This window comes from Phyllostomus discolor, chromosome 7 (genome assembly GCF_004126475.2).
Source record: "Phyllostomus discolor isolate MPI-MPIP mPhyDis1 chromosome 7, mPhyDis1.pri.v3, whole genome shotgun sequence".
In the NCBI taxonomy this organism is placed as follows: domain Eukaryota; kingdom Metazoa; phylum Chordata; class Mammalia; order Chiroptera; family Phyllostomidae; genus Phyllostomus; species Phyllostomus discolor.
The window spans coordinates 51,902,074-51,923,270 of NC_040909.2; the positions used below are offsets into that span (position 1 = coordinate 51,902,074).

The following is a 21,197-nucleotide window of genomic DNA, read 5'->3' on the forward strand; positions in this document are numbered from 1 at the left end:
GAACTGATGGAATAAAAGGACAGCCTGGGACCAAGTGACAGCTCCGGGGCTGGACAGCCATGCTCACGGTGCCAGCAGCGTGCTTGTGCCCAGTCCCTGAAGCCCAGGAACTCGGCCCTCCACACACGACGTTCCCTGGCCGCACTGACGACCTGGGCTGGCTTTCCGGGCAGGTGACCTGTGTGGTCTCGACTGCACTCAGAAAGATCCTGTGCTCGGACTGATCCTCTGTTTTCACTGCCTTGCGAGTCACAGTAATTTTTGAATAGGGGCTCACATTTTCGCTTCATACTGGGTCCTGCCAAGAACAAAGTGATGAGGTCAGCGCCTCGAACTCCATCTCTGGGCTCCAGCTGAAAGGTCTGGAAAGGTGCCCACGCCTCCCAAAAATCAACTGGAGTTTGTCAAATTTGCTGTGGTCAGGAGGGGCAGTGGGAATCATTTAATTCAACCCTGTAGTCCACATGTGGGGAAACGGAGACCCAGAGAGAAAGGAATGTGTTCAAGGTGCTCCAGGCACTTCCTCACTTAAGCTCACACTGTGATGCCAGCGTCGGGGTTCTTTCCACCTCTGCGCGGCAGACGAGAAAGTGAGGCTTGGACATTGCCCAGTCAGTGGACGCCAGAGCCTCACCTGGATGCCAGGTCTCGCCTTCCCCCACCTACATGCTTTCCAAGCGACTGTGAGCCTGACGCACTGGTCTCGGTTTCCTCCTCTGTGTCATGGTGGAGGGAGGGCTTGAGGTAAGGAGGCAGTGTGCCTGGCCAGAGTAAGGGCCACCTGGCTGGGCAGATGTCAGGCGTCCTCGGCCCTGCCACATCCTTGCAGGTGAGCACTGAGCCTCGGCGTCCTGGTCCATGAAATGGGGATAGGAACAGTAGCCTCCTCATGGGGCATTTGTGAGGATGATATGAGAGAAGCAGGTGGAGTGTCCCACCCAGTGTCAGGCAGGGCACAGGCCTCAGGACCTGCGCGGAGGCCCAGAGTGGGAACGAGGGCAGAGGAGCGGCCCATGAGTGCTGTCCACCCGCCCAGGGATACGGGCGTGTCAGCCACTGCCCTGCTGGAGCTGGCTGGAGGGACAGCATGTGAAGGCCCTGAGCACCTCGGTGGCCAAGCGAGGGAGGGGGGACTCAGTAGCTGATATCCCTCCTCCTTCTCTTCTTCCCTCACACCTTGTGATGGAGTAGCTGTCAGGTGTGCGGTCAGAACTCAGTACACAGCTGGTTCAAGAACACTTACAAGAGAAGGTGGGTGGTGCTGGGCCTGAAACTCAGAGGCTGGCTGGATTGGGGTAGGAGTTTGGAGGGCAGCCGGAGGGCACCTGGTGTGAGTGCAGGCTGGGAGGCTGGAGTGACTCAGGGGGACAGGGTTCAGCGAGGAGCCTCAGCTCTGCTTTTGCTGGGGGCGAAGAGAGGGCGTCCTCTCCCTCGCTCCCCACGGGCCCCTGACAGCATCCTCCTCTTGTCCCCAAGCCTCCCAGTCCGGGACCTCTGGGAATCCAGCTGTGGACTCCCCATGGTGCTGAGGAGGGGGTGCTTGGTTCCAGCTCCCCTCAGAGAAGCAGTTTGAGGCAGTGGGCAGAGTGGAGGCCATGGTGTGGCAAGGACAGGGAGAGCCTCCTAACGAGGTCCTCATGCCCCCCTGAACTGGGTGCCGGCCCCAGGAGCCATCCCTCCTCTGCCGGGATCCTAACTGGGGCGCTGGCGGGGGCCCAGCCTCACGAGTGCCTTCTGGGCCCTGTAGGAACAAACACACCCTTCCAGGCCATTTCCCCAATTTGGCCACATCGCCCATGTCTTTTCCCATTTGTTTCATCCAAAGAGACTTTCTTTAACGAAGCTGAATGCACAGTGATGAACATCTTCACAAACATCAACCGTCAGGACACAGGATTTGTTTAGGGAAGTAAAAAACCTGGATAGTGTTGAATCTGGTGAAATGTTTTAGAGAATGCTAAGTGCCCAAGCCTTCAGGGGTTACTCTGTGGATTTGGGAGCACAGCCGGCCCCTCTCTGCTGGAGTGCTGCCTGCAGCTTCTAGAGCTACAATAATAACTTCACTCACCATTTCCCGAGCAGCTGCTGTTTGCCGGGCACCTCACCTCATCCCAGTGTGGAAGGTGAACTCATTATCCCATTTGACAGATGAGAAGACTAAGGCTCAGAGAGGTTAAGCAAGTTGCCCCAGTAGGGGACCCAGATGGGATTTGAATACCGGTCTGCCTGTTCAAGGGCCCACTTTTGTGAGACTCACACTGAAGTCTGTTGGCTAGGAGGTCAGGCTCCTTAAACTGCCTGCTTTAAAACTTGACTCCACCACTTTCTAGCTGGCTGTCTCTGAGACTCTTGATTAATCTTTGCATGCCTCAGATTGTTCAGGCAATAAAAGTACCCACTTCTAAGAGCTGTTGGAAGATTCAATCAGAGAATTAGTGCAAAAGCTGCAATGCACATGAGCTATTACCAGTAATACGTATCTTTTAGTAGCAGGGTATCCTTTAGTATCTGTTTTTAGCATCAGCCTTTGTAAGGATGGAATGGAGACCAGGGCCTGGGGTGCTGACCTTGTGTAGGAAGAGCCTTCAGAAGCTCCTGGGCCCGTCCCCTTCTTGGGGAAGAGACATTGGCTGCTGAGTGGGGGCTGGGGACAGAGTGCCCAGACCTGTGGTCTCTGTGAGCATGCAGCTGGTGACTGCGCCCACAGGAGCTGCTTTTTCTAGACACACTGCTGCCCAAGGAGCTGTGGCCTCGCCGTGTGAGGCAAGGGCTGAAAACAGGACATGCTGCCTGCACTGTACTCGCCACTCCAGTATCAACATATGGCCACTGGCCAATGTTTGCAGCTTCTAGAATATTCCAAACACAGACATCGTCTCCATGTACTGAGAACACCTTCATTTGATTCTTACAAAACTTCTGATAGTGGCCAAGGTAACAAGTTTGCAGATTAAAAAATGCCGAGTCCAAGGGAAGTTCATGAGGATGAGTACAATGTCTTTGTTCCGTGTTCTGACTTCTGCACTCCTTGTGCCCCACCCATGAGCTTTCAAGTTCTTTCCATTCTCTCTGTTCACACTGCAGTCACAGACGCTGTCCTCCCTTCCTCGGGGGCAGCGGGGTGCGGGCATTATGATTAAATGCCCAGCATCCACCCTACCCCTCCCATTGTGCACTAGCCCTGCCACAGGGAAACTGATCTCCAGCTTCACGGGGGCTCTGGTCACACAGTCCCACCCCCATCCCTTGCCAGCGACAGGTTTGGGATTCCAGTCAAAACCAGTGTCTTAGGGGACAAGTCAGGAGTGATAGCATGACCTAATTTGAGCCAATGAAATTCAAGAGAACCTTAGCTGGGGGCTTCTGGGAAAAGTCCTGGAGACATTATTGAGCCACTGGACTTCCATTTAGGGAACCCAATACATTTCCTTATTGTTTAAACTAGCTGGACCTGGGGTTTCCATTCTTTGTAGCAGACAACATCCTGAATGAGACATCGAAGTTATGGGATTTCCACAGTTATCTACTTCCTGGAGTCCTCACACCCAGTCCCTACGATGCAGCTAGAGATGCCCCTAATATCTGAGCAGTGACACCCATCTCCACTGTCACTATTATTATTTGTTTGCATTCAGTTGCTCCAACCGACAGGGAAGGCGGTGAGGGCAGGGACCATGCCCTTCCACCCTCAGCCCAGCTCCCAGCACCAGGCAGCAAGTACCCAGTGAGCCTTTTCTGTGGGAGGCTGGTGCGGGAGCAGGTGAGGATTCTGTGGACAGTAATGTACCAGGAGAGTGCCTTAGTGGGCAGGAGTCATCTCCAAGAAGCAGCCCGGTCCTGCCCTTCAAGGTGCTAGGGAAGGGGAATCACAGCCTTCCTGTGGGTTCTGTACTTTGGCCTGGAGATGCCAGGCATTGTGGAGATGCCTTGGCCCTGGCTGCACGGCCCTGGGCAGGTCCTCCCCTTCTCCGGGCCTCAGTCTTCCCAGCCGTATAGTGGGGAGAGGATTGGACCCTGTCACCAAGGATTTTCCAAAGCTTTTATTTTATGGCTATGACTAAGCTGCAACTGTGGGAATGGGTCTGAGGTTGTACAGTGACCCTCATGGGACAAGCTAGTGGGAGATTAAATGATCAGATGCCGGGCATTCTATTCCACGAGGCCAGGCCCGTCACAGACGTCACTCAGAGGCCAGTGGGCTGTTGCCTTCAGAAATCGAGAGAGAGAAAGATGGGACTGTGGGCGGTGGGGCGGGCTTACAGGCCGGGGATGGTGAGGGGCCCCAGCCTGGACGTGCTCAGGGCCCTGCCCCAGGCTGGCTCCACCACTGACCGGCCGGAGGAAGCCACGTTTGCTGGGCTTCAGCTTTTTCACCTGACATTGGGGGCGATATCAACGCCCTCGTGACTCAAAGGAGCAGTTGTGAGAGGATCAAATTCAGGGAAAGACGACATTGGCTGAGCGCCCGTTTTGTCCCAGGCATGATGTCATTTAGGTCTTACACCTCTCTGGGAAGGATCTTGAGCTTACTGAGGCAGAATCTGAGGTTCAGCCACTTGCCCAGAGTTGAGGAGGATGTGGAGGACCTGACTCGGGGCCAGTCTGCCTCCAAGCCCATGTCCTCAGTCTCGGTGCCCTGCTGCCTTCTTCCTGGAGGGCTTTTCCCTGAAGGCGGGGGAGGGGACTGGGCCCAGGACAGGCATGGCTTTCAAATGGGGGGCTGGTTCTGACAGACTGGTGGGGGGAGACTTGAGATACTGTGTTGAGAAGGATTCTGAGGCTGTCTAGATTTGTGGGGAAGGGTGCAGGGATTGATTTGTGATGTCTGCCATGGGCGAGGGAAGTGGGAGAGGCAGGGCAGGAGACACATTTTGCTATTCCTGGGTTAGACCTTGTTAGGGTCTCTTCTAGGCCTAGGAAGCTGGTCTCCGAGGTGACTCCCCGCATTCATGTTCAGCAGAGACAGGATCTAGAGACTGAGCTCATTCTCCCCTGGGAAAGGGAGGAGCAGGAAGGGTGGACTGGCTGGGGCCAAGGCAGCTCTGGGATTTCCTTGGGGCTGGGTCAGATACTCTACCTGCCCTGACTGCAGGGGACCCACCCTGGCCCTTTAGGCAGGAGTGAGCTTTGTGAGGGGCAGCAATAGCTCCTGGATGAAAAGCATTTAGGAAAATGAAGTTGGGGGCCACTGAGGGGGCAGGAGCTGACACCAGCACTAGGAGGCTCTCCGGGGTTATCTGGCCGACCACCCTCATTTTGCTAATGAGGAGACTGAGCTCCAGGGAACTTCCTTCATGGGGTTCATGATGTGTTTTACTTTAAGTTTAAAAAATGTGGGATGTGCTGGGTTGGCAGAAAGTTTGGATTCAAGAAGAATGGGGCCAAAAGCCCACCCTTCTCCCCCTTCCCATGAGCCATTCCCTAGCTTTAATGCACTAGATCATCATGGGTTGTTTGGAGGTTAGAGCCCCTGTTTATTGGAGTCTCTGGGTACCACCCGACTTTACAGACCGAGAGCTGAGATCCAGAGGGATCCTGGGCAGCCTGCCCACACTGCGGGGGTCACATCCCTGGCCCCATGTGGACTGTGAGCATGTACTAGAATCCATGGAGAGCTGGGGAATAACTTCAGATTCCCAGGGGATCTGATCCAGGAGGTCTGGGTGGGCCTTGAAAATGTGATCTTTTTTTTTTAAATTCTCACCAGAAGACATATATATTAATCTGAGAGAGAGAGGAGGGGGGGATGGGGGGGAGGTAGAGAGAGAGACATGGATGTGAGAGAGAAACATCGATCGGTTGCGTCTCTTACGTGCCCTGACTGGGGATCAAACCCGCAACGTTTTTGGTGCACGAGACGACGCCCCACCCGATGGAGCCACTGGGCCAGGGAGAGAAGGTGACCTTTCACTCAGCCCCTCCCACGCACCGTCTCTAGTGCTGGTGCAGAGTGCCCGCAGACCACTTTCTCAGGAACCAGCACTGGCTGTGCCTTCTACAAACCCCCAGCTGACAGCCCAGGTTTAGAAAGTTCTGGATAATAATGTTAAAGGCATTCTGATAATAACAGAGTATAGTTTACACTTAGCCCACTATGTGTCAGCCACTGCTTTAAATACCTACCATATTTTAATTCATTCAATTTTCACTACAAGCCTCTGAGATAGTAAGTACTATCGTCCCCGTTTTACAGATGAGGAAATGAGTTACGGAAAGCTTCAACAACTTGCCCACAAGCCCGATAACTGGTAACAACCGGTTAGCCAACTTAATTACAATGACCCTTATTTCTCATGTTGCTCCTGTGTCCACCTGCGCCGACACCCCCTGCACACCGGGAGGCGGCCAGGGAGCCTGCGTGCAGGGAAGCAGAGAGCCGCGGGTGTAAGGTTGGGCTGCTGAGAGGTCAGGCAGCCCCCAGGTCTGTTCCAGAGACGGAAAGATCAGCCACTGGCTTTGCCCAGAGCCCCAGCCAGGTTTCTAGATGCAAATCTTGGCGGTGAGCTCAGGGAGGGAGACCGGAGGGCAGTGCCTGGCTGAGTTGCCCAGGCGCTGGCGGGTGTGGGTGTGAGGGCTCCCACCCGGCGGAGCCAGTCTCCCTTTCCATGTCCAGGGCCCCACCAGGGCCCTCTGGGGCTCCTACCTTCTTCCCCTGGGTGGCTCCCATGGCACGGAGTGGGCACCAGGCCTGGGTGGGCCTCGGGGACCAGGCTGGGGGTCCTCCCTGCTGGTGTTGGCCTCAGGAGCTGGGGCCAGAGGGGTTCCCTGGGCCAAGGCCCCCAGTCCTCTTGCAGCTCATTCTCCTCAGGCACAAAGGCGGCTTTCACAGCTGCTCCCAAGCCTGGAGCTCCTCAGACAGGCTTAGGGTGATTGGTCTTGACAGCAGGGCTTGATGTCCCTAGATGGCCCACACACCCTCCAGGAGTTTCTGTGGCAGTCACCTTCTAGACCTCTGCCTCACTCTCCAGAAGGGAAACCGAGGCAGCTGGGGTTGGGAAGAAGCAAAGCAGTCCTTTCACTGTGCAGTCAGCAGGCAGCACAGGCACAGCAGTGACATTTGGCCGGCCCAGTGGGGAAGGACTTGGCCTTCTTGCCGGGCTGGGCACCGCTCAGCAGATGGGGCCCAGAGAGCGGAGGCTGCGTGGGGCGGCCGGGACACGGGGCTGGGGGGTGCGTGGGGGTGCAAACCTCAGGTTGGAGAAGCCATTAATACGAGGTCTCTGAAGACATTCGTGGCCTGTGGCCCAGGCTGTCCCAGAGCAGGGACTCTGGCAGCAGAAAACTCCATTCAAGGGGCAGTGGGCTGGGCAGGAGGGCTGGGGTCGGGTGGCTCTGAACTCAGGCCAGGAAAATATCTGGAGGCCAGATTCCAGGCCAGGGGCCAAGTTCTCAAAGTACCCCCTGGTAGTCCCCTCCTCCTCACTGGAGCCAGCCCTTTCCTTCTCTTTGTTGCCAACATGGGGCAAGATTAAGGCTGGAATCTCATTGGCTGCTGCTCTGTTTCTCACAGTTGTGAGAAAAAGTTGTGGATATGGACAACGTTGATTCCAAGGTCCTGAGCAATTTTCAAATGTCTGCAGAAGCCTTCAGGAGGTAGAGGGGGAAGTGGAGGGGAAGGAGGCAGAGGAGGAAGTGGGGGAGAGGGAGGAGGAGACTAGTTCTAGGGCAAGTGTTTCTGAAAAGCCTGTAGTGATGGAGATCCACTGGGATTCCAGTCCTTACTTTGAGGCTATGTGACTTAGCTATGTGACTTTGGACACATCACTTGATCTCTCTGAGCTTCATTTTCCTCACGTGTGAAAGGGAGTAACAGTGGCCACCTACCCCACAGGCTGTCAGGATAAAGTGAGGTGCTGCATGGAAGACTCTGCAGAGCATCTTTGGACGACAGCAGTTCTTCATAGAAGTTAGGTGCTGCTGTTACAATGCTGTTAATAACAGGGATGGTAAATCTGCTGCCCATTGTCAAGTCCACTCCCAAGAACTGGGTGGGACCCAGAAGCCTGGCCACTCTTGCCTTTCTGTCTTGGGCTGCCACCTATTGGCAAGGACTGGACTTACAGCTGCTGCAAAGAGTTTGCCGTGACTGAGGGAACAGATGGATACACTCCCCTCTTCGCCAGCCCGGTCCTCCCTCCTGGGGAGAGAGGAAAGAAAGAGTGTTGACCAGAAGAGGGTAGGGAAATATGGCCCCCAATTCTGAGGCCATGAGTAGCTTGCAGAGATTCCTGAAGCCTTGTCCACCCAATGATGAGAAAGTCAGTCCCCAAGTCTTGTTCATTTTACTTCCTGAATGTCACTAGGACTGGCCCCCCTTTCCCATCCCTGTGCCATCTCCTGGTCCCTGCCACCACCCTCTCTCCCTGGATGAGGCCAGCCTCCTCACTCATCTCCCCGCCTCTGTTGATTTCTTCACCCAGCAGCCAAGAGGAATTTTGTTAAAACTGCAAATCTGATCATGGGGCTGCCCAGCTTAAATCTCTCAGTGTGTCCTCGTGACCCTGGACAAAGTCCAAGCCCCTTTGCCCAGCCCACAAGGCCTTTCAGGTCTCACTCCTGGGCACTCAGCCCTTCTCACCTGCCCCCTGCCCTTCCAGGCCTTGTTCATGCTGTTCCCTTGCCCGACACACTCCTCCTTCCCCTCCTCGCCTGGTGAATTCCTATGCATCCCCAAGGCTTCCTCCAGGACACCTTTCTTGATTCTGCAGTCCTTCCCCCAACAAATGCTTACCAAGCTATGTTGTCTCTTGACTTGTGCCCCACCCTGCCCCCCCAGACTGTGGGCCGGGGCTGTGCCTGGTTTTCTTCACCGAAGTGCCTCCAGTGCCTCCCTAGGGGCTGACATGTCACAGGCGAGTAACAACTGTCGAGTGAGGAAACTGGCTCTTGGTGGTAATAGACTCAGTGATATAGACCACTCTCTACCGTCTGTCTGCAGCCGTTTCTTGGACTCTGACCTGCTCCATCCTGAGCTGAGCTGGGGGCCCCCATAGTGCCCTGGAAATGATGTCGAGTCTGACAGATGCTGGCCACTCTGCAACACCCATCCCAGGGGGCCCAGGGTGGCTGCCTCTAAAATGTTGTCTCCTGGGTGGCTTTTGGTGGTACAGCTGATGGTCTGTTGTGTTTTTCCATAACCGTATTTGGAGGCTGATCCGCTGAGCCCCGCCCCAGTGTGGGGTAGGATGGGCGTGCACAGCCCGCAGTCTCAGCCCGCAGTTCCCCAGTGAGCGGCAGCAGTGGCCTCTCCCACAGGCTCCACAGCAAGTGCAGCGTCCTCGCTCTGCACTTTTCCTCATCGAGAACTGACCTTTTAATGACAACAATTCCTGCAGACCAGTGGTCTTGTCTCCTAGTCCAGACCCCTGTTCAGTCCCATCCAGGGGCCGTGCCCTCTGCCTCATCCCATTGACATTTTCTCAGTTGTCTGTAAAGCATTGTGCAGTGCAGCTCCTGGAAAAGTACTGTGTGTCTTCTCTTCCAACCAGGTGGCCACCCATGTGCTTATAAAATAATGGCCACTGAAACCAAGGGTCCCTGTGACTTCAATTAAATTTAGCTTTAAATCCCAGCTCTACAAATCATCTGTCTATCTATCATCCATCTATCTATCTATCTATCTATCTATCTATCTATCTATCTATCTATCCATTCATCCATCCACCCATTTAATCTTTCAGAGACCTGGCCTTTTCCCTCCATAATCAGCAACCCCTAAGGCAGCAGAAGACAGGAGCCCAGCCTCGACTAAAGGTCACAGGGTCTGGACCCCTGGCAGGCTAAAGATAACATCTTCACCTAAGTTGTGTTTCAGCTTCTGAGCTCTAAGGTAGAATGACCCCCTGGCTACTTTTCCATGGGATCAGACAGACTAAGAACTGTCCTCAAAACCTGAAGAAAAGATGCATCACCCTCACCTCACCTCTAATCAATCAGCAACCAGCATGGCCCCAAAAGCCCCTAGCCCATGGTGCCTTGTGATCTTGCCCTACATAATCTGTAACCTACATGCCCTCTGGGAGCCCTGTCTTCAGAGCATGAGCTCCTTGTCTCCGTATTGGCCAACTCAATATTAAACTGTTTTTTCTTTCTATACTGCAATTTCCTGCCATGTGCATTTCTTCGGGCTGGTGCGCATAGGCAGGTGGACTCAGAAAAAATATTGGGGTCCCAGTGAGACCCCTGCCAAGAGCTTTGCTTAGCTTCTGGCCATGAACTCTTGTTGGCAATCCTTATAGTTCGCTTCTAATTTCATGAGGCATCCTTGCTTGTTAAGGAAAGAATTCAAATAGTTCCTGGTTGTAAGGGAAACTTCCTGCTACCTTCATTCCAGAGTGGGTATCTGGTCAGATGTTTTCTATTTATTTATTTCTCTTTTTGACAACTCTTGGTATAGTTGTCAACTATTTTATCATATTTAATGCCTGGGAGCCCCTGAGGAACTGACATGGTCTCCCATTTACCAGGGGGACAGTGCCTCAGAGGGGTGGCATGACGTGCTCAGCCGGAGGGCAAGCGGCAGAGCCAGTGCCCGGCTGGCCTTTCTGATGGCTCACTGCCCGATGTGGGTAACTACTGGTCAGACCAGGAGTGAGTCAGCTGAGAGAAAAGGATGGCTTGGTCAGGGTCCTCGGCCTGCAGAAGCCCCCCATGCTGCTTTACTCAATTAGTTCTGGGGTTGGGAAGGAAGGCACTGGGGTTCAGTGGGGGCCCTTTGCTCACACCCACGTCTGGTGCTGGCTAAGAGCCTGGTCACTTGGAACACAATGGAGGGAGTGGAGCAAATTTGTTTGCTTATGCAAACCTGCCAGGCATTATATTGAGGTGTGTTTCTATGTACGTGGTTAGTTGGGGCTGCGAGCAACCCCCATTTTTAACCCTTGAGTGTGATTTACAAGTGGTTGGAGGAGGAGGGGGATGTGGGACTGGCCAGGTGGCTGGCTGGGCTCCTTCGTCAGCCAGGCCTGCTCCATGTGTCTCATCAGGCTTTCCCTGCTGATCTCGACCCTACCGCCACGGCAGCCCATGTCCCAGCCTGCCGTGTTCCCTGCCAGAGCTCCCACACTCTGTCTGTCTCTACCCCAGATCCCCTCAGCACATTTGAAGCCCTGCCTGTCCCCAGGGCTGGGAACTGGGAGCCCTCACCAATGGAGTGCACAGGACTTCAGCTTCTGCTCTTCCACAGCTTGGGGCATTTGCACTGGGGTGTGGGCATCTTCTCAGTGAGCCCTGGAGCCCGGTACACACTCCAGGAGTGCTAGTGCTCTCTGCGCCCAGGATTTGGTCTAGAGACCCCTGGTGCTTCTCAGACACCCCAGGTGGGGTCTTAGCACCATATCCCTTGGGCCTCATCAGTTCCATGGGCTCTGGTGGGTGGTAGCAACACCTCTCGGCTAAGGACTCTCTGTGAAGCTAAGATGACTACTCTTCTCTACGTAGGGCAGATGAGAAGGGCGTGGGAATTCACACGGGCCCCCACACTAGCAGCCCTCCAACAATGATTGATGGGAGGTGGTGCATGAGGTCGCTCCTGACCCTCGGAGATCTCAGGGTGTGTGCTCTACACCGATTCCTATGGGTGCCTGCGGGTTAGTGCTGCTCACTCACAGCACATCCTTTATTAGCTCCTTCTCTACCCTGTCTTACTTCCCCATGCTCCTATTGGTGTTTTCTAGAATCACTTCTCAAATAAACCTCAGGGGCTGCTCCTGGGGAACTTTGCAAAGACAGCTAGGATGTTCTCCCTAAGCCTGCCTTTCAGCGCACCTACTCTCTCCCACCTCTGCCAGAACCCCCCACTTCCCCATCCCCTCCGGCTGTCACTCTAGCAGCAGGTGCAGTGTTCTCCACGTCCAGCATCCAGCCCTCGGCTCTGTTCCTCTGGGTCTCACACCCTACGCTGGGAACCGTGGAGTTTTCCACACCTGAACAGAGATCCTTGTGAAGTCAACCTCCTTTCCAGCTGCAAACCTGCTGCCAGAAGCTGTCACCAACCTGTTCAAACTTGCAGCCCAAGTAATCCCAATCTAGACCTTTCCTATTGCAGGGAGGAATGCTGCACACCGAGTTTTCAGAAAGTTCATTCAATGTCAGCAATAATAAAGTTTAATTCTGCCTTGGTGTGGAGAGCCCATCCTTTCTCAGGGGCAACAGTCAGAGACCCTGAGGGAAAGTCCACCTGTTCTCTCCACAGGCAGCGGGCCTAGGAGGACCCTCTGAGGCTGGCTGCCTCCAGGTGGGGCAGTGCCTCAGCCAAGGCGAGGCTTTGTTCCTGAAAAGGGGAAGTGCGCAGAGAGTGCATGGACCCTCAGTGCTCCACACGGCTGCAACAGTCTCTCGGTCCCTCGTCCCCGCTGTCCTTCAGCTCCAGCCAGTCCAGCTCTCGCAACCCAGGAGGAGCTGCAGCAGCCCTAGAATGTCTTCCTGGGCACGCAGCCCTCCAGCTCTAGCAGCTCTGGCCAGCCCTCGTATTTGTTGGTGTCGGGGTCGTTCTTCAAGAACTAGAGAGTGAGAGAAGAGGGAGAAACAGACAATGGGGGAGGCTGTTCAGGACTCACACCTGCATTTACACTGTGCTTTAAAACCCAAATGCTTTCACTTACTTTATCCTCACCATTGCCCCATGCAGGGCAGTATTGGATGTTACCAGTCCATCTTATGGATGGGCACATTGAGGCTCAGAGGGGCTGGAACTTGCCCAAGGTTTCAGAGATGGGATCAGAGCCTAGTCACTGTCTGTCATGGGGGGGGGGCACTGAGGATAGGGGTGGGGTTGCAGAGTTTAGTCCCTCTGCCAAATTCCACATCAGTCCCTCTAGAATATCCAAAATAATAATAGCAACAATTGAAAAGGCATAGTAGCAATTATTGAATGCTTGCGCTATGCCAGGCACAAGGTGCCTTATGTATTTAATCCTCACAGTAGCCCTAAGAAAAGCATACTATCATCATCCCATTACACAGATGGAGAAACTGAGGCAAAGGGGGCCTGCTTATGGCCACCCATCTGGTACATACACAGTGGAACCACTGTCTAATATTGTTTAATATTAATAATACATATAAATAATATATAAAGGAAATAAAATCAGGTAAGATTGACTTTAACATGCCTAGGCTTAGCTTATGAAAGAAAAGTGTAAATGGCAAAATCCACAGTTGGAGTCACTGGGCTAACCCTTGGGGAGAAAGAGTAGATTCCAGATGCTGCTTCTCCAGAACCCAGTTTCCCTCGTGTGGGAGCAAGGACACGACGGCTTTATGGCATCACTGTCTTTGGTTCATTTCTGGGTGGTGGGTCCCAGAAAACTGATCCTAAATTTCAGGCAAAGGATGATGCTGACCTTCTTCTACTGATGTGCTTCCCCTTTGCTGTCTTGGTCCAGTCTTGTTGGGTCTGGAAGCTGTGCTTTAAGGAGGAGCAGTGCCTGCCCTACATCTTCCCGGAAAAGCCTGCCCCCACCCCTCCCCTGAGGACTTCCCACAGGACCTTCTGGAGACCCTGGCCCCACCTCCTGTGTTCTTCACCCAGAGGGTCCTTTCCTTTTCACTTCCAGCACAACATACTTTGTGTTATTTCTTGCTTTTTAAAAAATAATTTCTATACCCTGGCTGGTGTAGCTCAGTAGATTGAGTGCTGGCCTGCAAACCAAAGGGTCACAAGTTCAATTCCCACTCAGGGCACGTGCCTGGGTTGTGGGCCAGGTCCCCAGTGCGGGGTGCGCTAGAGGCAACCACACATGTTTCTCTCCCTCTTTCTCCCTCTCTTCCCACTGTCTAAAAATAAATAAATAAACACAATCTTAAAAAAAGTAATTTCTAGTTACCTCTCTTTGAAACATGTGCATACGAACCAGGCCCACGTTTTCCAGACAAGGAAAACCCCACTGCAGCCCCACTGTGGTCGCCCTCCCTGGCTTCAGCATGAGGCCTCTTGACTCTGCCCCTGCTCTGCCCCTGCAGCCCCTGCCCTGCCAGCTGCTGGTCAGGTATCTGATCATTGCAGCCCTCCTCCCTGCCTTCGCAAGGTTCACCTTCCGCAGTGCTCCCCAAGCTCAGCCAGGGCGGCCGCTCTGAAAGTGGTCAGGACAGGAAACACTTGTTTGTGGAGGCAGCAGACCCGGATGAGAAATCCATCCACATCACTGAGACCCAAGCGAGCTGGTTAAAACTGCTCCAGGGCTTGGGATCCTCGTCTGTGAGACGGGATCGTAATTGTACCTACTTCATGGTGGGTGTTAATGTAAGACCCCTCGCGGAACTTGGTCTGGTGCCTGCACAGAGCAAGCGCTTGCTGAGTGCTAGGCTTTCTTATTATCAATATGCTCTTGTCACTCTCTCTCTCTCTCAAGCTTCCCATGGCTCCCCACGGCCTTCAGGACAGAGTCCAGGCCCCTCAGTGGTCCTGCGTGTCTGAATCATTGACCTTTAGCTCCCCGTCTTGGATCTGGGCAGAGCTGAACCTTCTCCTCACCATGCCAGGGAAGGCCTGGCCAAGTCTCTTGGGTTTCAGAATTGCTCTGAGCTGGGAATATGAAGATGGGGTCTGCCTTGGCCAAGGGGAGAAGATGAAGTGTTTCCCTGGGGCCCCCAACCCTCCGTCCACTCCCTCTTCCTCCAGTGAGCACTCCTTAAACTCCACTTCTGGGTGCCTCCCTGACCCCCTCCCCTCGGCCTCCTGGATAGTGGCTGTGAGCCGGATATTGTGGAGCCCTCCTGACTCCTCCCACATACTCAGGTGGGCTCTCCTCTGTTCCCTTCTTGGGGCAAGTTCACCCTCTCCACAGGGAACCTAGAAGGGGCCTCAGGCTCCCCTCACCCAACCCCTCCCCGCTTTACAGCTGGGGAGACCTGGGCCCCGGGGAGGGGGAGGCTTGGCTAAGTGGGGCCAGAAGCCAGGCTTTCTGACCCCTGCTCTGGGCTCCCCTTCCCACCACACAGCCTTCCTCTCCACGTTCCTTTCTCTTTCTTCCAAGCCTCACTGTCCTTGTCCCCTTCTCCTCTCCTTTTCCTCCTTTTTGGCACTTACGAATCTATGCATTTATATATATTTTTGTAAAATGGTCAAGGCCACTTCCTGCTGGGGGATTAGCCACGTGGGCCACCCTGACCTCTGGGCTGGATGACAGCCAAGTGGCCCTCCCCACACCACCGTGTGTGTCCTTCCCAAGCCACCCCAGTCCTTTCCGTCTGTCCCTGACACTGCTGCCCTCACTGGGATGGGGAGGCTGCCAGGAACCCACCTGCTCAAAGGGGCTGTTACTCTTGATGTCTTTTGCCCCTAAGAAGACCCAGCTGTCCCGGAAGCCCAGTTGCTTGGCGTAAGAGCTGCCCAAGTTGGAGAAGAGCTCCCGGAGCTCATCGTTCATTCTGCAGAGGACAGGAGAGGATGGTCAGGCCGAGGGATGGGAGAAGGGCGAACTGCTCAAGCACTGGGCGCTCCTTGGCCACATGCGACGGAGCCTGCGGAGTCACCTCGGGAGGAACAGGGCGGGGGGCCAGGACTCCCCCCTGAAGGCCATGCAGAGGGAGCTGGAGAGGCGTTAGGACAGTTTTGCTTCTGTTTACAGATGTAATACATGCTCATTTGGAAAATATTGAACATCACAAAGTAACTAAAAATTACAGTCTAATTCCCTTGACATAATCATTGTAAAATTTTAATATATTTCTTTCATGTCTTTTTCCCCAGTGTTGTGGGATCATACCAACTCTTTCATAACCTGCATTTAAAAAAATCCTCACCTGGAGATATATTCACTGACTTTAGAGAGAGATGAATGGAGGGAGGGAAGGAGGGAGAGAGGGAGGAAGAGACAGAAAGAGAGAGAAATATTGATGTGCGAGAGAAACATTGATTAATTGTTTCCTTTACGTGCCCTGGCCTGGGATTGAATCTGAAACCTAGGTATGTGTCTTGACCGGGGATCAAACCTGTAACCTTTTGGTGAACAGGATGACACTCTGACTGACTTAGCCCCTCAGCTATGGCTACCTGCTTTTGTTTTTTTTTTTTTTTTCACTTAATACTATAGGATGAACACCTGAAGCTAATATTAAAAAGGTGTTGAATGCAAACTGTAATAAAAAAATAAAAAATACTGAAGGATAACTATTCTTCCATGTCTTTAAGTATTTTCTACCCCTCCACTTTTGATGTAGTCTGTATTCTTGGGTATGTAAGAAAATCTGTCCCATAATCTGCCCGTCATGACTTCTGTAACTGGTCAGTCATCCTGGACGGGAGAGTGTGTCCGGTTTTCACTGTTGTAACCAAGGCTGTAATGAACCTCCTAGAACATCTCTTTATGCACTTGTCTGATTGTTTCCTTAGCAGAAGTTTCCAGAAGATGGGAATAGTGGGGAGCTAGAAAGGGATGGAGGACTTGGAAGATTTGGTCCCTTCTCCCTCTGGCCTGGCAGGGGGGTTTCTCACTTACTTGGTCCCTGGGTCATCGTAGGAGGCCACTAGCACCAGCATGTCCTCTGTGACTTCTTTAAGGAATTTCACCAGGAGCATAGGATCTGGGGGAGGAAGGAAAGCAAGGTGTTGGTCACTGAGGGGGGAGACTGCTGGCCATTCTCATTCTTTCCTACTGCCCTCCCAATCCAGGAGTGGCCCAGGAGGCTGACACCGAGCTCCATCTGCCACTCAGGGCCCAGTGGGAGGTCGCATGGTGGGGTGGAGCTCCCAACCCAGGTGTGCGGGTGTCCTCACTCAGGTGGTCTGGGGGTGGTGCTGGGGTTTGAACGTCCCTCAGGTGACTCTGATATGCAGCTGGGGGTGAGAACTACTGGTCTGAGGGCCATTAGGGACTTTCTCTCAGGGGACGGGGCTCAGTCCTCTCTCAGGAGCTCCGGGCTCTTTGCACACTCCAGCTGCCTCCTTCTCTACTGGTTAGGAGCCTAGTTTGTCTGTATTGACTTATTTATTTTTTTAATTAAAGTATAGTTACCATATAATGTTATATTAGTTTCATGTGAACAACATAGTGATAAAGGTCAAATTTATATATCTTACAGAGTGATCACCACGAGAAGTCGTGACCATCTGTCACCATGGAAAGTTGTTATCGTGTTATTGATTATACTCCCTGTGCCGCACATTACATTCCCGTGACTTCTGTGTATTATAACTGGGAGTGTGTCCTTTTATTCCCCTGTACCTTCCTCACTCATCCCCGCCCCCCCCCCGCCGGCAGCCATCGGTGTGTTCTCTGTGTCTGGGAGTCTGCTTCTGTTCTGTTTTGTTAGTTTGGTTAGGTGTTTTTTACATTACAGATATAAGTGAAATCATATTGTACTTGTTCTTCTCTGTCAAACTTATTTCACTTAGTGTAATATCCTGTAGGTCCATCAATGTTGTCACAAATAGTAAGATTTTATTCTTTTTGGGCACTTCCTGCCAACATGGGGGCATAGGTACATACGCTTCACTTCCTCGCACAAAGAAAAGAAGCATAACAACAAATTTAAAAACAAAAAACAACCAGAATTGCCAGTAAATCAAACTGTATGAGAGTCCGACAACCAAGAAGTTAAACAAGCATTCATCTAGACTGGTAGGGGGGGTGGGGATAGGAAGCCGGGGTGGAAAGGACATGTGACAAGGTGGTAGCTGGTGGACTGGGATATCCCACACTTGCATGAGGATAAACTGGGAGGAACTGGGGAGTGAGACAGACTGTGCAACTCAGGGTTCCAGCACAGGAAACTAAAGCCTTAAAACCTCCGGCTGTAAAAACCTGTGGGTGTTGAGGTGGGAGGAGAAACTCCCAGTATCATAGGAGAGTCTCTTGGAGAGACCCATGGGGTTCTAGAATGCACACAAACCTACCCACCCAGGATTCAGCACCAGAAAGGGCACAATTGGCTAGTGGGAAGTGAGGGAAGTGACTGAAAGAAGGCCAAGAGCTGAGCAAGTGGGACTGTTCCCTCCCTGACTCCTTCCCCACATAAAGCCCCACAGTGCAGCAAAGTGGGCTGCCCTGCCTGGTGAATACCTAAGTCTCTGTCCCTTACAATGTAACAGGTGTGCCAAAACAAAGAAGTATAGCCCAAATGAAAGAACAGGTCAAAACTCAAGAAAAAGAACTAAGTGACGAGGAGATAGCCAACCTATCAGATGCAGAGTTCAAAACACTGGTAATCAGGATGATCACAGAAATGATTGACTTTGGTCACAAAATAAAGGAAGAAGTGAAGGCTATGCAAAGTGAAATAAGGAAAAAAAATACAAGGAGCTAACAGTGAAGGGAAGGAAACTGGGACTCATCAATGATTTGGACAGAAGGAAGAAATAAACATTCAAGTGGAACAGAATGAAGAAACAAGAATTCAAAAAGTGAGGAGAGGCTAAGGAACCTATGGGATAACTTTAATGTCCCAACATCTGAATCATAGGGCTGCAAGAAGGAGAAGAGGAAGACCAAGAAATTGAAAAGTTATTTGCAAATATAATAAAGAAAAGCATCCTCAGTCTGGTGAAGGAAACAGACATCCAAGTCCTGGAAGCTCAGAGTCCCAAAGAAGTTGGACCCAAGGAGGAACACACCAAGACACATCATGATTAAATTACCCAAGATGAAAGATAAGGAGAGAATCTTCAAAGCAGCAAGAGAAAAGGAGAGAGTTACCTACAAAGGAGTTCCCATAAGACTATCAGCTGCTTTCTCAAAAGAAGCCTTGCTGGCAAGAAGGGGCTGGGAAAAAGTACTCTAAGTCATGCAAAGCAAGGACCTACAACCTAGATTACTCTATCTAGCAAAGCTATCATTTAGAATAGAAGGGCAGATAGTGTTTCCCAGATAAGGTCAATTTAAAGGAGTTCATCATCACCAAGCCCTTATTTATGGAATGTTAAAGGGACTTATATAAGAAAAAGAAGATCAAAACTATGAACAGTAAAATGACAACAAACTCACAAATATCAACAACTGAACCTAAAAAAAGCCTCACCAAAACCAAAAACAAACTAAGAAAACAACTAGAACAGGAATGGAATCACAGAAATGGAGATCACATGGAGGATTATTGGGGGAGGGGGAGGAAGGAGAATGGAGGAATAGTTACAGGGAATAAGAAGCATAATTGGTAGGCACAAAACAGAGAGGAGGAGGTTAAGAATAGTATGGGAAATGGAGAAGCCAAAGAACTTACACGTATGACCCATGGACATGAACAAAAGGGGGAAATGCTGGTAGGAGGGGGGTGCAGGGTGGAGGGGGCTAAAAGGAAGAAAAAAGACAACTATAATAGCATAATCAATAAAATATACTTAAATAAAAGGAAAAAAATATTCTTTTTATGGCTGTGTAATATTCCACTGCACACACACACATATATATACACACATACATGCCCCATATCTTCTTTAGCCTTTTGCCTAGTGATGGGCACCTAGGTTGCTTCTATATCTTGGCTACCGTAAATAATGCTGCAATGGACATAGGAGTGCATATGTCTTTTTGGATTCCTTTGGAGGGTACGCCCACTGGGCTGTGGGCAACTGGAGTCACTGAGAGAGAATATTAGGCTCCTACAACTCTCCAACTTACATCATGGAACAAAGCTCTATTGCATCTTTAACACCATCCTGCACCATGAAAAGTCTGCATCTGGCAGAGAGCAGGCCTAGTTGTGAGGGGGAGGGCCATCAGCTCCCTGCTCCTTTCTAGGACACTGATTTGTTTCTGTTGTGCTTATTGTTATGACCCAAAAAGCACTAATGGTTAAGTATAGGGTGATGATGTAATTTCCTTTTAAGATATACTTACTTAGGTTAAAAAGTGAGCTGATTTAAAGGAAAATACTAATAACACAGATGGTTCTCTGGACATGGTATAACTTGTGCAAGGAGCTCTTGAACGGTTGATGTGTGGGCAACACTGGCCTAGTGAGTAAAGCAGGGGCTACATCTGCAAAACGAGGATTAATAGTTTTGCTCATAGCATTTTTGTAAAGATCAAATGTGACAATGACTCTGGGCATGTAGTCAGTACACTATAGTGGAATTATGTACCATTATTAGCAGGATGAGCTACATAATTTTAGGGATCCAGTGCAAAGTAAGAACATGGGGCCTTTTGTTAAAAAAAATTATTAAGAATTTCTGGACTGTGATGGCAGAACATCTAACCCAGTATATGCTTCCTTTAAGTTCAGGGCCTGTGTGACTGCCTGCCCACAGGCCACTCACCCATGAAGCCCCCTGATTCTTAGTATTCCCTGGGGATGTCAAGGACCCAGGGGAAGAGTTAAGGCCCCCGAGCAGGGCTGGCCACCAACCAGTTCAGTCACACAGAGTCTCCAGTCAACCACCACAGTGGCCCTGTTAGTGAAATGGCCCTTGAACCCCTGAGTTAAGAGAATGCGCTCTGAAAATACCATGCATTCATTAGCTGGTATCAAGATCTGGCTCTTGTCTGGGGTGGACAGTGGATGTTTGGAGAAAAGGAAGTGTGCCTTCTGTTCTGACCTCCATCTCCTGTGGGAAGGCCTGACTTATTCTCACTATGATTTGGTTCCTTATTCCCAATCAGCCACGGTTACATCCAAGTTCATAATAAGACACTATAAAACTTAGTTTCATCTCTTAAATTGTTTTTTTTCCCTTTTCATTCTGACAGATGACCTCCTTGTTTCTGAATCAGGTGGACAGAGTAAGGGAGGAGGGAACGCAAGGGAGAAGACTGAATGAGCTTCCCCAGGCCCCTCCACCAGCCAGGCTGGTCCTGTCCACCGATTATTGCAAGTGATTTAGTCCTCATATCAACCTTATGAAGTGGACATCATAGTTACTTCTATTTTATAGGTAATGAAACTGAGATTCAAGAGGTGTCACCTGCCTCAGGTCATGCAGCCTGGTCTCTGACTCCAGAGACTGGGTCTTTTCCATAAAAATGGCCCCAGGCCACCTGGAACATCTTCGGGTGCTCCACAGAGAATGAATGAAGACCTCTGGCCCTTAGCCCATCGCCCACCCCTATCTCTTCTCATGCCTATGTCCAGCTCCACCCTGCACCAGAAGGGGCCCTGTGTGCCTGTGTATGGACATCCTGCCTTCCCATGTAAGCTCCATCCACACCACCCCGCCCTTTGCAGCAACAGCCACCCCTTAGGTCCTGGGGGCATGCCTGCAGTTTGGGGGACAGGTCTGAAGACATCTGCATGGGTTCTAGGGCAGGCTGCAGATGGGA

The 21,197-nt window shown here is 51.7% G+C and overlaps 2 protein-coding genes across 7 annotated transcripts in view; both read right to left on the minus strand.

The window, feature by feature from the left end:
• FAM107A (family with sequence similarity 107 member A) overlaps window positions 1–7,164 on the minus strand; it is a 55,168-nt gene extending 48,004 nt beyond the window's left edge. The window contains exon 1 of one of the 2 annotated variants that reach the window (XM_028518848.2): window positions 6,644–7,164. Coding sequence is in view for 1 of the 2 variants with exons in the window: in XM_028518844.2 (XP_028374645.1) it covers window positions 6,644–6,667 (24 nt within the window). In the remaining variant the exon portion in view is untranslated. The remainder of the gene's footprint in view (window positions 1–6,643) is intronic. The other variant, XM_028518844.2, reaches the window with a different exon arrangement.
• Window positions 7,165–12,078: 4,914 nt separating this feature from the next.
• FAM3D (FAM3 metabolism regulating signaling molecule D) overlaps window positions 12,079–21,197 on the minus strand; it is a 34,500-nt gene continuing 25,381 nt past the window's right edge. For 4 of the 5 annotated variants that reach the window (XM_036030969.1, XM_028518384.2, XM_036030968.1 and 1 more), the window contains 3 exons: window positions 16,440–16,524; window positions 15,243–15,369; window positions 12,079–12,500 (listed from right to left, as the gene is read on the minus strand). In XM_036030969.1, coding sequence (XP_035886862.1) covers window positions 12,411–12,500; window positions 15,243–15,369; window positions 16,440–16,524 — 302 coding nt within the window. In that variant the 3' untranslated portion in view covers window positions 12,079–12,410. Of the gene's footprint in view, window positions 12,501–12,784; window positions 13,178–15,242; window positions 15,370–16,439; window positions 16,525–21,197 lie in introns of those variants that run through there. The other variant, XM_036030971.1, reaches the window with a different exon arrangement.